Source organism: Crinia signifera, chromosome 4 (genome assembly GCF_055691185.1).
Source record: "Crinia signifera chromosome 4, ASM5569118v1, whole genome shotgun sequence".
In the NCBI taxonomy this organism is placed as follows: Eukaryota; Metazoa; Chordata; class Amphibia; order Anura; family Myobatrachidae; genus Crinia; species Crinia signifera.
The window spans coordinates 181,637,358-181,654,824 of NC_139220.1; the positions used below are offsets into that span (position 1 = coordinate 181,637,358).

The 17,467-nt window shown below is 42.7% G+C and overlaps 1 protein-coding gene across 3 annotated transcripts in view; it reads left to right on the top strand.

Annotated features, from left to right (window-relative positions):
* Positions 1-17,127, top strand: part of FAM107B (family with sequence similarity 107 member B) — a 77,266-nt gene extending 60,139 nt beyond the window's left edge. For 2 of the 3 annotated variants that reach the window (XM_083183107.1, XM_083183108.1), the window contains exons 2-4: positions 11,591-11,774; positions 15,324-15,474; positions 16,300-17,127. In XM_083183107.1, the coding sequence (XP_083039233.1) occupies positions 11,647-11,774; positions 15,324-15,474; positions 16,300-16,416 (396 nt within the window). In that variant the 5' untranslated portion in view covers positions 11,591-11,646 and the 3' untranslated portion in view covers positions 16,417-17,127. Of the gene's footprint in view, positions 1-8,334; positions 8,434-11,590; positions 11,775-15,323; positions 15,475-16,299 lie in introns of those variants that run through there. The other variant, XM_083183106.1, reaches the window with a different exon arrangement.
* Positions 17,128-17,467: the final 340 nt, after the last annotated feature.

Genomic DNA, 17,467 nt, shown 5'->3' on the forward strand with positions numbered 1-17,467 from the left:
TGCATTTACTGCAGTGTATTGTGCGAAGTGCGGCCTATGGTGCCACAGTGACCCCATCGCGCACAATATCATAAGGGAGAATTGTCTTTTTCATAAACTGCCAATTGTTATCATTGTTATTGCATTGTTTCGTCATTTTCATAGCGGTGATTCACAGTCCTTTTCGCTTCAAAAATAAATCCTTTTTGATCACCGTCCTCACGTGTGGTGACCATTCTGTTTGGTTGTGTTGGGTATTGTCTTCCCATGGTGCCTTTGTCCCTCCGCCCTCTGAATTGCAGGCAAGTGAAGCAGTCAGGTAGCAGCCAAGCAGTACCGAGAGGAGAACAGGAACATCAGGTAACGGTCACACACCTGCACGTAGTCTGACAACATCACATTTGGCGTCCGCGAACAGGATTCAGCGATGTCAGACTCAGACCAAGCAGAAGCTCCCACATTGACCAGAAGGAGGAGACGACTTCCTGCATCACCTGGAGAAGGAAATCCAGTGTCAATGACGGCGGCACCAATCACCATGCCATACTATTATGGCGCGCCCTGGGTACCGACTTATTCGGGAAACAACACCCCGGGGACGCAAACGCTGAAAGAATTCAAAAACCGGATACTCTCCATGACACAGCTGTACCGGCTCAGCAACGAACAAGCGATTGAAATACTGGTGGGGCAACTGAGAGGCCCAGCACTACGTGAAGTAAGAACGTGGGAGGCCGACGAAAAGGAAACGGTGGAGCAAATTTTTGAAAAGCTGCAAGAGATCTTTGAATCAAAGACAATAGCAGATTTGAAGAGCCGCCTGTACTCGAGAAAACAGCGACCGAATGAACCACTGCGGGAGTATGCACTAAGCTTACAGGAAGCCATGAAGGCCATACAGTTGAGAGAAAAGAAACCAAAGGAACAAGTGGATGAAACACTAACCAACCTGTTCATCGAAGGAGCGCAGGAGGAGGCAGTCAAGTCCCAATTGCGCATGTGGAGACGACAACAACCTGACAGCACCTTCGCCAAATTTAAGGAAACTGTCCTACAAATCCTGGGCCTGAACCAGAGTGGTCGGGATGAAGAGGAGGACTCAGCGGAAGGGGAAGCTTGCCACCAGGCCTCAAAAGGGCAAATTGCAGACACCCTATGCCTGAGCAGAGCAGTCACCCAACAGACACAAGCCCCCATGGAACCGGGCCCACTGGAAGTGCTAACCCGTCAGATGTCTGAATTAACGTGTAATATGACGCGCATGGCGCAAAAGTTGGAAGACCTAGACAAAAATCAAGGCAGAAACCGACGCAGAAAATGGCGTCAAGACCATGACACAAGGAACCGTCCGTGGCGGGAGGTGACCCGAGAATCGAACCGACGACCCACCGACAAGTATGATCTACAAGGCCAACCGATTTACAGAAGGTGCCACCAGCGTGGGCACATTGAGAGGTACTGCCCAAACGCCACCTCCAGACAAGAGGATCCCGAGGCAAGAGACAGACTCTCAAGAGAAGCCCCAAAAACAATAGTGCAGAACCAAGTCCAAGTGAATGTGCCATCCGACGCTGTGGATTGGCGAATCAGAACAAGAAAGTTAACAGGCCAAGTGATGTGGTTTGACGTAGCACGTGGCTATGGTATTATCCGAAGGACAGATAATGGGAGAACCGTATATGTCCACTATACAGGCATCCAGAAGACCCATCGGAATGAATGCTTCCGGACCCTAGCAAATGGAGAGTGGGTCGAATTTGAAATGGCAAGTGGAAGGAGAGGCGTCAAGGCCATTAACGTGACAGGCCCCGGTGGTGCTGCGGTAAGAGGCAACAGAGACACAGGCCAGAGTGAACGCAGACGCTTCACGCATCACTGTGATAACCCACACAGCCACCGGCCATATGGTCAGCAGAACCAAAGGGAAAGAAGACTACAGGAAGGTCTTGGCGAGACTGACAGGCCTAACACGAATTCACCGCGACCTGAGCAGATGCCCAGACCACCAGAACCTAAAGTCCCCAGGAAGAGGGAATGGCTGGAAACGAGCCAGAGACCAGTTGTGATGACTCAGAGCGAAGCAGAGCAGCAGTGCATGGAAGGTGTGGTTAGGCCACAATTTTCTCCAGAGCAGAAGCGTGCTGCTACACAGGGAATGGAAGATGCAGATAACGGAGAAGCCAACCCTCGACTGACAGATGTTGAAGCAACAGACCGAGGAAAGGGCAGTGAAACCGTGCATCACGTGGCAGCGGAAGAAAGGATGGACCGCATGGAACCGAAGGGCTCAGAACCCATTATGCCACTGTCTAAACCCAATGTCCCTACAGAGAAGTCAAAGGAAGTCGAGAAGGCCGAAGCCCAGTCTAAGGAAGAGAGGCCTGGAAGCGAGTATGAGTACACAACGATTTCGAGTGAAAAATTCCTATTCTTGATGCAACAGGCCATCAACAGGTCCAAGAAAAGGCAGAGAGAGGAAGCACGTGCTCATTGCCGACCGCACGCAGTGATTTAAGGTGCAGTCGAAGAACACTGCTGAGGAACAGGAGAAAAGACTTGCCTGAGGCGGAGGAGCAGGGAACCCGGGGGGGACATGCCTCTGCACAACCCAGGCCCCATAGTTAACAGGTTTTTACACGGCTGAGGTAACCAGCCCTGAATGTAATTGTAAATGCTTTAATGTATAGATGTAAGGCAGAAATGTAGAAATGTTTTGCAGTTTATAGGTAATGTTACCTTGAAATGCTTTGTTCTTTAACAAGAGACTGTACCAGGACTTTAGTTGTCTCCGACATAATGCCCGCGGACTGGCATTCTTTCAGCGGGGAAGCATGTGGCATCCCAGAATTGGGCTACCCCCTTTTTGGTGCCACAGAATCATTGGTGGCCAGGGCTGCCTAAAAATACACAGGATTTCGGGGGGTTGCTAGGCAACCACCCCGCAGCAGCAAGGAGGACAGCAGGGACTTTTGGACCCAGCAAGGTGCTGGGAGAAGCAGGAAGTTAGAGACCTGCCTGTTGCTGGGCAGATTGGAGTGTAACCAGTTTGCTGTGAGCAGTGAGAGGAACCAGGAAGGCAGTCAGTGAGAAGTGTGCCTGAGAGTAAGGAGTAAGCAGCGCGTTACGCTGGGCGTGCTGAGGAGAGTGGTGAATAGTGGAGCAGAGGCAGGACAGAGCAGCCAGAGAGACCTCTGCAGCAGCTTCCCAGTGGTGATTGATGGTTGGGAGAGAGGGAGAGAGAGCCTGCAGCCCACACTTGTGTAGAGGCGTCCCCGCACAGCAGGACACCCACAGATCCTGAGTGTCCCCAGAAAGCCCTGACAGGAGTCAGCAACAGATGTGCAGGTACCCTGACAACACCCCACATACCAGTTACCCATCTCACCTTCCCCAATGGCCTTGTGGCCTGTCCTCTTTTTCTGCCACAAGTTAACCCAGCACAGTGCCATTTTAGCCTGAGGCACGGCCCGGCATACAGGGACTGCCTTTACCCTCACCCTTCCTTACTTGGAACCGGATAACCCATTTATTCAACCAAGTGCCTTTGACTAGCCAGAACCCGGACCCAGGCCTTTTCTTCAGCAAAGTCCCTTTTCAATGCTGGCATTGTGCCAAAATTACAGACACCTCTTTTGCCTTGGATTACAAATCCCATTACTAGCTGTTTAAAAGACACGGTGCACCTAGGCCAAACAGGTACCTTATTTCTGGAAATACTGTAACTGCGCAGTTCAGGGACTCGCTCTTTTTAGCCTGGACACTTATGGTTATTTATGCAAGGTATAAGTACTGCATACTATGTTCATTCATGTGAAAGCTATTGCATGTCTTGTTTGATGATTTGAATTGGTTACACGACAGTATACCGTGCGAATTGCGGCCTGCAGGTGTTACAGGTGGCCCCATCGCGCACGATATCTTCTTTATAGAATATCTTTATTCTTTCATCTCTAATTGAATTTATTGTTTAACAGTGTATTGCATTTACTGCAGTGTATTGTGCGAAGTGCGGCCTATGGTGCCACAGTGACCCCATCGCGCACAATATCATAAGGGAGAATTGTCTTTTTCATAAACTGCCAATTGTTATCATTGTTATTGCATTGTTTCGTCATTTTCATAGCGGTGATTCACAGTCCTTTTCGCTTCAAAAATAAATCCTTTTTGATCACCGTCCTCACGTGTGGTGACCATTCTGTTTGGTTGTGTTGGGTATTGTCTTCCCATGGTGCCTTTGTCCCTCCGCCCTCTGAATTGCAGGCAAGTGAAGCAGTCAGGTAGCAGCCAAGCAGTACCGAGAGGAGAACAGGAACATCAGGTAACGGTCACACACCTGCACGTAGTCTGACAACATCACATGTAGACCACACAGCGATTTAAATGTGCGGCACCACCAGTCTGAATCCCACAGCGATTAATAACCTGCATGCAGGTTTTTAATCGGTTGGGGCCAGTGTTCTCGAGAACACTGATCCTGACGCCTTGCTCAGCACACAGCGCTGTGTGCTGAGAGAGACCGAGCATTCTGAGCGAAGTCTGCCCATAAGTTATGGCAGGGGAGCATAGCCTTGTTTGTTAAAAGGGTATGCACTCCGCCTAATGATGTATATCCGTTCAAGGATCAAGGTGGGATAAAGTACACATTTGACAGTCCTACAGTAAAACTTAACTTGCTTAAACACGAAGAGCATATACAAGTAGTGAGCAACTTGCATTTAAGCAATACCTATGAAAATTGTTCCACATTGGGCCTACACAGGTAGCGATTTTAGGGGCATTTTCTAAGGCCACAAGTTTTTTGCAGCGCTGTACAAAGGAACCGTACAGGGAGACAAACTTAACATTACAGTAAATGAAAAACAAAATGGAGTACAGGTAAAATGAATGCCACAATTCAATACACATTGCGGCTTAAATGGGAACGCACATGGGGAGATTTTGGCTAGTGGACAATTTTGACTAAGCAGTTTTGAGAGACTGGCTAGATGCACTGGAGATTTTGACTAAGCGATTTTGTCACATTGAAGTACAGTAATGATAGTGTATGATCTAGTCAAAATTGCCTTGCCTGCACAGTCAATCTAAGCTAATCAATCTATGCTAGACAATATTGACTAAGCAGGAGAAAAATAGGGAGATTTTGGCTAACCTTCTAGGAGATTTTGACTAGTCAAAATCTCTTGCCAAAATCCCACTGTCTGTATACACCTTATGCAGTGAGGACCAATGTGCTACTAGGGGCTGGTGGCCAAAGATGGAAATGAGTGTTTGGTATTGGAGAGCTGTTAGTGAAATGTTAAGAGAAGAGGGTTTTGACAACAGGACGGAAGAGGGCCCTGCTTTGAAGAGCTTACAAGCTGTCCCAAAAGTCTGGATTCCCCTGTGTTGCAATTGGCTTAAAAAATGCCTAAATGGGTTCTATGTAGTGCATCAGTAGTTTCTGGGTTTTTTGTTTATCCATTATTACATTCCCAGTAATGAAAAAAATTAAATAGGCTTAACTTTGTCTTCTGTTATATTCCACGTTTTCCCACTATTGGAATTCATTAAGAGATTAATACTGTATTGTGGTTAAAATGTATTCTGTTTTCATTACACATGTTATTATAAGCATGTCTGTTTTTGGCCAGGCTGCCTCTGGGACATTTGTTACAGCTTTATCTCTTCCTGCTGATGTAATTACTAACATCTGTTTGTGGAATATGCTTGATTAGGTTTAGGTCATTTATGCCTTACCACAAATTGTCAAGTCTCTTATTTACAATATGTTTAGAGACAGTAATACCGCTTTCACACTGCCAAAACGTTTCAAAAACCGGTATTTTTAACCGGTATTTAAAACGGGTCTGAGCCTTCACATTGCAGTAGATTACCGTTTAAGTACCATTCACATCAGTCAACCCGTTTAATCCCCTGAACACGTTTCAAGGCAGAATGCAGGGGACAGCCTATCACAGGTCTGTAATCTGTTGTTTTTACTGAATACCGTTTCAGAGCCATTCTCACTGTATAAAAAACGACTCTGAAACGTGTAGGACTCTGCTTTTTAAACGTTTTGAAATACCGGTTATCTTTAACCGGTAAATCAACTCTGGCGCTTTCCCTCTGCAGCCTTAAACGTTTTGAAATGTAAAAAAAAAAAACAATATACCGTTTCCAAGCAAATGGTCAACTGTCATGTGCTCTCCATAACCATCCATAACCATGTTTTTGTTCCAACCAGCCGGATCTGAAGATAAATCTGCGTGTGTATGGCCACCTTAAGTCACTGGCTGTGTGGCATTTTTATGTTCTTTTTTGGTCTCTGTGAAACTCCTTTCACAGTTTAAAAGGCACTGGTAACGTAAGGTTAGTGTGTGCATGTGCTACAGAGAAGTACTGTTGTCAGCCTGATATAAATGGTTATACGTTGTAGCTGAGGCAGAGTGTATCTTATGTCACATGGTATATGTGTCAGCAGTATTATTGTGTGGCATTATCGTATGCTGCATAATGTGTATGGGTAATTACCATGTGCATTATGGACCTTATTCAGGCCTGTTTGCAGCGGCTGTTCGTTCACACAGGGATCAATGTTCGATGCATGCGCAGCCGCACTTCTGTGTATTCCCGGGCTGCGTGTGGCTACGGCTAACAAAATGTGCACGCACCCTACATTGTGGGGGGGGGGGGGGGTGTACACACCCATGGGAACGCCCAGAATTTCATGGGTGTTCCCATGAAAATTCATGTTGTTCCCATAGTAATCACCCAGTGATGTGGGCACCGGGGGTGGGCAGCTGATGTCACCAGATGTCAGCTGCCCGCCCATTTCCTCCTGAATGAGCACGCATATTTAAGTGACCGGAGAGTCACGCTACCATCAAAAGATGTGGGAGGGCTCCCCATGGCCTCCAAATGGATGTTTAAAACATCCATCCGCATGCCAGGGCGAACAAACACGCTGTGGCGAAGGGGGGAAGGTGGGGGCAGGTGTACCATCATTCAAAGGTTCATGAAGGGTGCAAAATCGCATCCGAGCGAGTCAACCAGAATAACCCTTATGTGTACTAGGGCATTACTAATGTGTGGTATGATTTGTAAGTGCCATTATATGTATAAGGTGCATTACTGTGTGGCATAATGTGTATAAAAGGCATTACTGTGTAACGCAGTGTGAATAAAGAGCAAGGTCTTTCAGTAATGAACAATACAGTACGGTCTAATGTGAATAAGGAGCATTGTGTCAGGGGCAGAACTAGCAGCAGTACTAGGGTGTAGTAACCAAAATCTAGCCTAGGGTATCAAATTAGCTAGTGCTGCCTCTGGATGCAATTCTGCATAGGTAAATATACCCACTATGCCCATTATTCTCTCTGCTTGCAATATGAGTGCAGGTGTGGCGTTTAACTGTGCATTACCCCATTATCTTTAAAATGCTTTACAATATGACCACCAGTACTGTGTGTCAAGTTTATTAATAAGAGTTTATGTAAAATAAATCTATTTACCGGAACTATTGGCCTCTGTCAAAACCATTGTCCCTTTACTGTTTTGTTATAAAGGAATCACCAGATCTCAGTCATGAGACCATGTCTGTGTTCATGGCTAACAAGGCGGGTTTCCTTATTGTTAATATCGGCAAAAATCTACATGTGTATAGTTTTAACTTTCTTCTTTCACTTCTTGCAGTCTTGTTTTTACTGTGTGCTGAATGTGCTAGCATTACATGCTATGCCACTATGGGGCACTGTTCAACCACTTATACTGTTTCTGATAGAGCTGTATAGGGAAATCCCTACTGGACAGCTCTGTCTGTGTAACATTATAATTAGTTTAATTACCCAGTCCAAAATGCTTAAAAAGAATTTTCAGTGTTTCAGGTTTAAATATGTCTATATGTGTGGCGTTTATCAACTACGACTATATGTATCTTTCGACCATACTGTTGTTTTTTTGTTTGGTTTGGTTTTACTTTTTTATTTTTTTATTTAATGTAATAAACATTTGCTTTGTTTATCTTTTAAGTGTAAAAATGTTAACACTTTCACAATTTTTAGTCTCTGTTTTTATAATCCATCTTTTGTTTATGTACTGCTATGTCCCCTACTATTACAATTACATGATACTTTCTTTTATCTCCCATTGGGGGTTTCTGCTGTTTTGGCATCTTTCGTATAATTATCTTCCTGTATTATTTAATAATGTTATTACAAACAGTAAATGGCTGCCAATATTCATTTCCGGGTTCATTTAGGCACATTTTTATAGTTCTTGCTTATCCTGACTGCGACTTCATCATGTTTTGCAATATAGCAGTGTTTAGAGGCTGGGTTCTACTGCTTACAAAGAGCAGGTTAATAAGTAACTGGAGTGTTTCTTTATAAACATGAGCAGTCAGGACCTTAGGTGTATTCAGCGTGCTTTCGTAATTCACAACAATGTTTTCGCTGTTTTGGTGTACACATGAGACAGGTATGTAGGTTACAGCAGAATCTAACGGCATTGGATCCTCTATTCATAACCTCATTAGTCATTACTGTATATGTTCTGAAATCCAGTTGGAATAATAGGGAATGACTGCTGCAGTGATAGTGTCAGCCACACCGGCATGCATTGCCGGCTACACCACCGTGGAGCTCTGACTGGTTAGTGAGGAGAGGAACAACTTATTGCACTTTCACCATGGACATATGGAAAAATCACTTTGCCAAGTATTTTATTTAAAAACTCCTCCATATTTACATAGCTATTAATCAGTCCGTTCTTTTAATGTAGCTTGTATTATTATTGTTGTTGTTTTTGTTTTGTTTTCCAGAAATTATGTCCATTATGATTATATGTAAAAAAGATGAATTCCCAAATAACCACTTTTCATCCTGTTTATAATCACATGTACTGTAAGAGGAATCTGTTTGTGCAAGTCCAGTAGCAAATTAGGGTTTATTTCTATTTGTATTACATTATCAGCCTTCCTCTCCTTTAAAGGGGTACATTTTACTAAGATGGGCGTTCTATTGAAGATGGGATGTTGCCCATAGCAACCAATCAGATAGAACAGCGGTTCCCAACCCGTGGTTTGTGTACCCCATTTGGTACACTGTGGACCTTTCGGGTATACTTTAAAACAAAGCCGGTAATGGCGGAGGAAGCCTCTCTTCAGCTTCCCCTCTGCACACAGCCGCTGGAGGAACTCTTCCGCCCAGGGCGGCTTACTCCTTTTACACTCCACTGGCAGCAAAATATAAGTAGGGTACACTAGGAGACTCTTTTGAAATGCACCAGCAGCTACTACTGGGCTCCTGACTCATGACACTCCTCCAAGCTGGAGGACTTCATCTGGACCTGTTTGCTAAATGGTAGATTGGTAAATATTTTAAATACAATGTGCTTTTCAGAGTATTGAACTACTGAGTATTTGTCTGAACGATAACAGGGGTTACATAGGAACAAACAGTCTGAACTTGATAAAGAGAGTTATCAGTGCTGCAGCTAAAATAAATGATTCATATATTTTATATTTAACACGAACTGTGGACAAAGTGATAATTATTTGGAGACTATCCAAGTCCCATGGGGGCAGTTACAATATAAATGAGTTTAAATCCACCTCCTTCACTAATATAGAGGTGGTTTAGGTTATTTGAGCATTAAAGAGTCGTTTGATTATTTGCTAACCTAAAAACTTTACTACCTAACAAAAACAGATGTATTTTGCATAGAGGGATGGGTAGGGGTGATTTATTACCCAAGGAGGTACTCCTAAATGAAAAGCCTAATCAAGGGGTACAGAAGAGATAAAAGTTTGGGAACCGCTGTTGTAGAAGATAATAGAATCTGATTGCAAAGGCAGAAGAGTTCACCTTCTTCCGCAGCATAGCAGTATACATTTAGATGGTTAGTTACAATACAATATTTTTGCACCAGTTGTTTGATCTAGCCAATAGTACTTTAGTTCAATGATGTAAGGAGCAAAACAATGAGTGCTGAAGGCATAATGTTAGTATATACAGTATGTACTGTAAGAGGCGTACAGAATTTAGGCAGTTCTCATATAGAGGGGTTTTAAATGCTCTGACGGCGGGTTATCGGCACATAGAAGTGCCGATAACTTGCCATCAGTATATACAATGAATCCTCAGCTGTTCCCTGAAGCGAGGTGTCAGCGGCGAGTGTGAGGACTCACTGCATTTGGGGATCCTCGCTGACCTAATCATTGAATATGGCAGGGGGGTTTACAGTGAGGATGGCTTATTTTTGCCAAGGAAAAGCCATCCTTTCCGTACAAACCCCCTTGCCAACATCATTGAATACTGCTAATAGATTGCACATACCATTAAACATAACTCCTTTCATAATTCCCATAAAAACCATAATTCCCCATCAGATTTTTCTCAGCTGCTTTTCTAATTGAATTCTACTTATTAGTAACCTTCCTTTGGGAATTGCTACGTCCCAGGGACTACCTATATTGGATGTACATGGGCCTCTGAGTCCCGGGGGGGCCCACACCATGCATGCTGCTCCCATTTTCCTAATATTTACCCTCTGGCATCCAGCGCCAGATGAACCGCTGCTGTAATCACCGGAAAAATGTTGCATCTGATGTTTTTCTGGCTGTCTGTGCATGGGCAGTAGGGTCTGAGCACTCTAATGCTCAGAGCCTACTGCTCTAAGCGCTGTGCCCAGCAGAGAGGAAGGGGCCTGACCAGAAATGGCTGCACACAGGCTTCCTCCTCTCTTAAAATACCCCTATTGCTAATATAACTGTTCTCTGGAAAGTTAGTCAGACTATAGGGACTATTTAGAAATAATTGCAATACATCTTTTTGGACAATATCATTACTATCATTACCAATTTTTCCTTAGTTTCCTTTCCTTGCTAAGCAGGCGATATGCTTTCAGGTGCAGGAGTTGATTTAACATTGTCTCTATGAAGTCCTTACAAGGCAGCCTGATCAGTTGTCCAGAAGATTGTCCAGCTCTGCACAACTTAGTCCTTAAATCCTATACACACTAGCCGATTAGAGCAAGCGCTTAATCGGCGGTGATGTTGGGCAATTTATATAGTGCAGTGACACTGAATTCAAGGCAGACGGGCACTTTGATGGGCTATAATGAATATAGCAGTGAAATAAAAAAAATGGGGGCAGGAAAGTGGGAGGAGTTACAGCTAGCTGCATGGGCTTATTGGACGAGATCCAGTTCCTCCCAGGTTTTGAGTGGAATAAGGATTTTGCTCATGCAATGCTATTGTCTGATGGAGTTCTATAAGATAAGCCTTTAAGAAAAAAGCATGAAAATGTTAAGCACTGTAGGGTGAAATGGTTTTTTTGCATTAATGGAGAAGATAATTGTGTGAACCCTTTCCCACATAGCTGGAATGCTTGAATCATGTGAAAATGTTAATTTCTGCATGATAAGTACAAATTTGTTTGCGAAGTAGACCATTTCATAGAACTATTGGCTCGGTGGCTCACTGCGCTCGCCACACACTATATAAAATCAACTCCATTCCAACATGGATAGTGGGGGCATGAGCGTACTAACTATAGTGGGCGCCTAACTAACATATAAGTACCCTATTGTGTATATTTTCTTATTTACCATGTTTTATGTCCTCTGTTTTCAGGAAGTTCTCCAATTGATTCAGAGTTTGGGGACACCTATCTGATTGTGAAGAGCATCATGGCTGAGCCAGACTACATTGAATCTGATAATCCAGAACTTATAAAGCCAATCAAATTAGTAAATCCAGTAAAAACTTCCAGAAACCACCAAGATCTACACAGAGAATTGTTAATGAACCAGAAAAGGTAATGATTTATAATACCGCTGAGCACCATTTTACATCAATTGTGTTTTGTGTTCATTATCATGTTTATTTAACCAAATTCAGACAAACCGCATAATCCTATCTAATTTAATATTCTCGATCCAATCAGCTGAGATGACCTGAAGAATGGTGTTTATTATGCAGTAGAGGAAAATGCAAATACTGAGATGTAATTACAATGTAAACAGATAGGATAATGCAATGCAAACATATATACAAGTAGGATGCAGAAACATGAACAAAGTGTGCAAACATTACTTAATCCTGTGTGCAGAGGATCGCCTACAGCTCGCATATATACCTGTCATCAGATCTCTGAGGTCAGATTAAAGGGTCAGTATCTTGTACCATCCTTTTCTATGCTGTGGGTGAGCACATGTGATGTCTGGTTGGCACCATGAGGGAAAGAAGAACATGGATGCCTCCAGTGAATTACTCATAGAAAAAGGGGACTAGTTTTTTATGTTTTATTAGCACTTTTTTTTATACTATTCAGGCAAAAATAATAGTAACAATAGTTTACATCTATTCAAATAAACTGTACTTCATACCCCTTTCACATTGCAAAAATAACCCGGGTCTATCCCGGGTTGTTGCCTGGACGACCCGGGTCTCTGTGCGATGTGAAAGGGTCTTTTTAAAAAAAAAAATCCAGGTCCAGCAACCCAGCATTTCGACCCAAGCTAATCTTTGGTCGGACCTGGGTTGCTGTGCAGTGTGAACAAGTCGAATGACCCAGCTCACGTTTACACTATGGAGGAAGCTGCGCTCCAAGTGCTGCCTCTTCTCCTGCCACCAATGAAGCACCAATGCTCCACCCCCTTTCTGACATCAGCGACCTGACCTGGGTCACTGTGGGGAACTAACATTGCAAATGCCAGGTCTCTCCTGGGATGGGCCAATGTCCAAATCCTGGGAGCTACCCGGCATTTACAATGTGAAAGGGATATTAGCCAGTGCCAAAAAATAAATAAATAGAATCAATCAAAAAGATTGAGGGCAAATTAGTAAAAGGTGTAGTAGGTCATAACCCAATAAATTGGTCATTCAGGCAAGCTGTTTAAATCAAACCGATTTAATCATGCTGACTGACCAGTTTCATTCGTTTTCTGGCATTTGGTGCAAATTGATAATGGTCATTTGTTCCCATACATTACCAGGTTTTCATTCCAACCAGCCAGCCAGCTAATTGGATGCTAGGAGGAAAGTTGCATGGCCAGCTAAAGACTACATTGTGAATCACTTGAACACAGTATTCAATACATCTCCCCCACTATACTTATTTAGTGGCCTTTTGTTTCCTTTATACATATGTATAACAAAGTACTGTATTTTACGCTGTGAAATAGCAACACAACAGTAATTTTAAAGTCCTATTGATCTCTATAAAAGCATTTTTTCACATCCTTATGGTTGTGAAATGCTGTATACCAGTTGTTCTCAACCTCTGTCCTTAAGTGCCTTAAACAGTTCTCGCTTTCCAGGTCACTCGGCAGGTGCGCAGCTGCACTCATTATTCACTGACACATTTTAAAAGATCACAGGTGGAGCGTATTATTTCACCTGTGATTCTGTGTGGAGACCTGAAATACATGAACTGTTGGGGGTACCTGAGGACCCAGGTTGAGAACCACTGCTGTATACCATATACATCTAACACTTTTTTGATGGTCTTCGTTATTAACTTTTTACCCTTGTTTATAGCTTCTTTGGTGTGTGTGTGTGTCTTAAAATTTTTCATAAAGGTTAGCTATGGTTGAAGCCTTCTTAGGCCAGTATTCAATGCTCCCGATTCACCGGGTTTTTTTTCGGCGAATCGAGCTGTTTTCACTCCTTGCGATGAATCTTTTTCACTGAAAATGTGATTCACCCTATTCAATGTTTACTGTTCGCCTAAAGCGAAAACAGTGAATGCCGGCCAGTTCTCCGTTTCATGCTCGCTGCAAGTCGCTGGTGTATTTCAATGGGGTTTTCACTGTGATTTGCCGAGAGTGTATTCAATGCTAGGATGGAGAACTGCTGTCAGCATGATTTTCGCCCCAATTCACCGTTTTGCATTCAACATCTTTTTAAGGTGAACTGAAATGTGATCTTTTCATATAAAGTTTTTTTTTTATTTTTTTTTATAGCTTCTAAATGTTTTAGTGCCAAGGTTGCTGTGAGAGATCTCAAAATATCCAAATCTTGAAATTAAATATTCTTAAGCAACAGGGTTTTTTCATTTTATTATGCAGTATCCAGCCTGCCTTTATATCTTCTGCTCTATTCATGTTCCATAGACTGCACTGTTCTATGTAGACATATGCTAAAGCTCGCAGCACATGACACACTCTAGTTTTTTTTAGTCTTCTAATGGCAGATGTACGAAGACTTAGGGGGAAGGCCCCCATATACTTAACGATTTGGGCACAATTTCACGAGATTCGGTGGAAGCGGGCCGTAAAATTGGCCCAAATTGCACGTATAGACATCCTGTCCGACCCGATGCGCGGTCCCGTGCAAAACGGATGGTTGTCAGGATGTCGGATGCACATAAGATTTACCCCCTGACCAAAGCATTTACCCCCTAACTGGTCAGCCTGGGCAGGGATCTTGGGGAAGTGGGTCCCCCCTTCCAGAATTTACCTGCTCAGGCTGAAGCTTGAGGCTGACCGCAGTTCCCCTGGGCAGTGGGCACCAGACTGATGGTGTTGTAAAAAATAGCTAAAACTACTGCTGTGGAACTATGAGTCCCAGTAAGCAGGGACTTGGAGAACCACAAGTCCCAGCATGCAGGGCATTAAAGGGCCCGCTGGAACTTATAGTTCAGTACACATAGTGAAATAAACATACACACAACAATAAAGTAAAACTTTATTACATACAGAATCCATACATACCTATACTTACCTACCTTGACACGTAGGTATCCATCCGTCCACTGGTCTGTAGAAATCCATATGGTTACCTGTGGAACGAAACCATACTCACCATGGTCCTCTGTCGTAGATCACGTCATCTTCGTTCCATGTAGGCATCCCAGGGACTTGCCAAAATAAAAAAATGAGTACCCGATGCCCTGCACGGACGAAGCCGCAGAATGTCTGTTTACATCCTGTGGCTCCTCCCCTCGAATACCGCTATTGGCCGCCCAGCTGCCACTCAGGAGTCGCTAGGCCTCACTCATTACTAAAGAAAAATGGTGCTTTATCAATCAGCTCCTAGCTGTCATTTTGCAAACACAGCCTGACATGGCAGTTAATAGGTGATTAGTTGGTAGTTAATCTCTCTATTCCCCGATGCTGTATAATGAATAGGGCAGTATGGATAAAGTTTTTCTGCTGTACAGACATCAGTAGCTGCTATCAGATGACCTGTTATCAGACCCATTTAGTTGATAGCTTTATGAATAGGTTATTTAACAGTTGGTTATAAAAACATTGTAGAAAAAGTTGTATTAAATGAATTCATTAATATGGAAACCTATTTAGCATTATATTGTAAATGTATAATTTGGTCTAATTTTTGGAATATAATTTGCCATTTTTAGAGGCCTCTCACCCCAAAACAAGCCTGAGTTACAAAAAGTTATGGAAAAGAGAAAAAGAGATCAAGTTGTAAAACTACAAAAAGAAGAAGCTGTGCAGAAAAAGACCGATTTGGAGATAGAACTAGAAAAGCGACATCAGAAGCTAGAAGAGGTGAGAGCTGCCATTTTATAAGCCTTGGTTTACTGATTTTCAGGGCCAGATGCACTAAGCTTCAAAAGTGATAAAATGGAGAGTGATAAACAGCCAGCCAATCAGCTCCTGTCTGACTTTTTTCAAACACAGTGTGTGACATGACAGGTAGGAGCTGATTGGCTGGTTGTTTATCACTCTCCATTTTACCACTTTTGAAGCTTAATGCATCTGGCCCTAAGAAACAAATGTTACAGTGTTAGCTACTTGCTTTTAGTCATAAAAGTTGTTATGTTTTAAAAGTATGCTGACCTATTGACGCTGTTGTTAACCAGCTCCTTTTTTTTTTTTCTTTTTTTTTATAAAATGAAAGGGGCTTCTGATTTTAGAATGGGCAACCCACCCCTTTAACTCCAATGCTGTGTCACAGTTTCAACTACTGTATCACAATTTCTACGACACCCTGTCGGCAGTTCATTCTCTACATCAGGGATGGGGAACTTTTGACCCCCCAGCTGTTATTGAATTACACAACCCAGCATGCCCTGTAACAGTTTTAGCAAGGCCAAATAGAAAAACTAGCAGGGCATGTTGTGATGTGTAGTTCAATAGCTGGAGGGCCAAAGGTTCCCCATCCCTGCTCTAGAAGTACAGCCGCAGATGGCTTCTTCCATGTACAGCCGCAGATGGCTTCTTCCTGTACTTTGTTAATAAAGTATTTATATTGTACTCTCCATATTGTCATAAAGTTGTTTTTTTTTTTTTTTTACAAATATTGACTATAAAAAAAAATAAAAGCCTGGCTGATAAGTGAGTATTCTTAAGCTGTTTGTATTTATCTTGCAGATGGAAATGGAAAAACATAAGACAGAGGATGAACAGGAAAACAAGCCAGAGTTTCTCAAGGTCAAAGGCAACCTCAGGAGACTGAATCATGAAATAACCAATGGCAATGATTCTTAGAGGGTCATAAAGGGTATTCCGGATATGCTGTGGAAATTTTACTGGACTAGAGATGGAAATTTAGTTGAAGGCTTGCCTTAATGGATAATTCCAAATTGATCCTTCATCCTTGAAGCTTTGAATGATCCTATCACAACAGAAACAACTTGCAAATATCTGGAGCAGACTGTTCATTGAGTGATCTGGGTACAGCACCATCGGCTTGTTTTTTGTTTTGTTTTTATTTTTTTTTACAAAAAGCTGTGGAAACAATGGATTGGATAGAAAGACTTGGGTGCATCGTGTATTTGCCTCCATCCAGGCTTTTTTCTTTTAAACTATTTTTGCAGGGTTATATAAAATATGCTGAAATAAAAGTTATGTATTTTTCATGCTGGGTAAGACACTCTGTTTTCTGGATTCAAGAATAATCACCCAGTAAGCCCCTCCCCCCACCTTTCCCATTCCAAACCAAACACCTGAAGTGTTAGAATGTAGAAGTCATTTTTAGGTAGGTCTGCTACACTGGTTTGATATAGGTGTTGTGGAAGTGGTTACATTTGACTTCTACCACAACGTGCCTGAAATACAAATGTAGCTGCTCATTACAGTAGTCTATAAATGAAATGCTGGTGTGTGATCACCTCCCGCATATTACAGCGAGCAAGTGAAGGGTATATGGATGCGTTATTTTTAATTTTATTTTTTAATAAACTTATCTTGTATAGATTGTTTTCTGGTTTCCATCTTTTGTTTGATGGGTGGCTTAATTGTGGTGACGAGCTACCATAATGCTCACACCACAGGGAACTTGGTTCTGCAGCGGTTTTACACATCGACTATGACTGTCTTATACAGTACACATCGACTATGACTGTCTTATACAGTACACATCGACTATGACTGTCTTATACAGTTTTTTTGTGTCTGTGAAATCACGTTATATATAGGCTAAAATAAGATGCAGTAATGCTTTGCAATGTTTCAACCTTCACTGGTTTGTTTCAAGCTAAAATGGGGGGAGGGCAGAATAGGCTGTAAGGTTATGCGGATAGCTATGCTAGTATTTCGT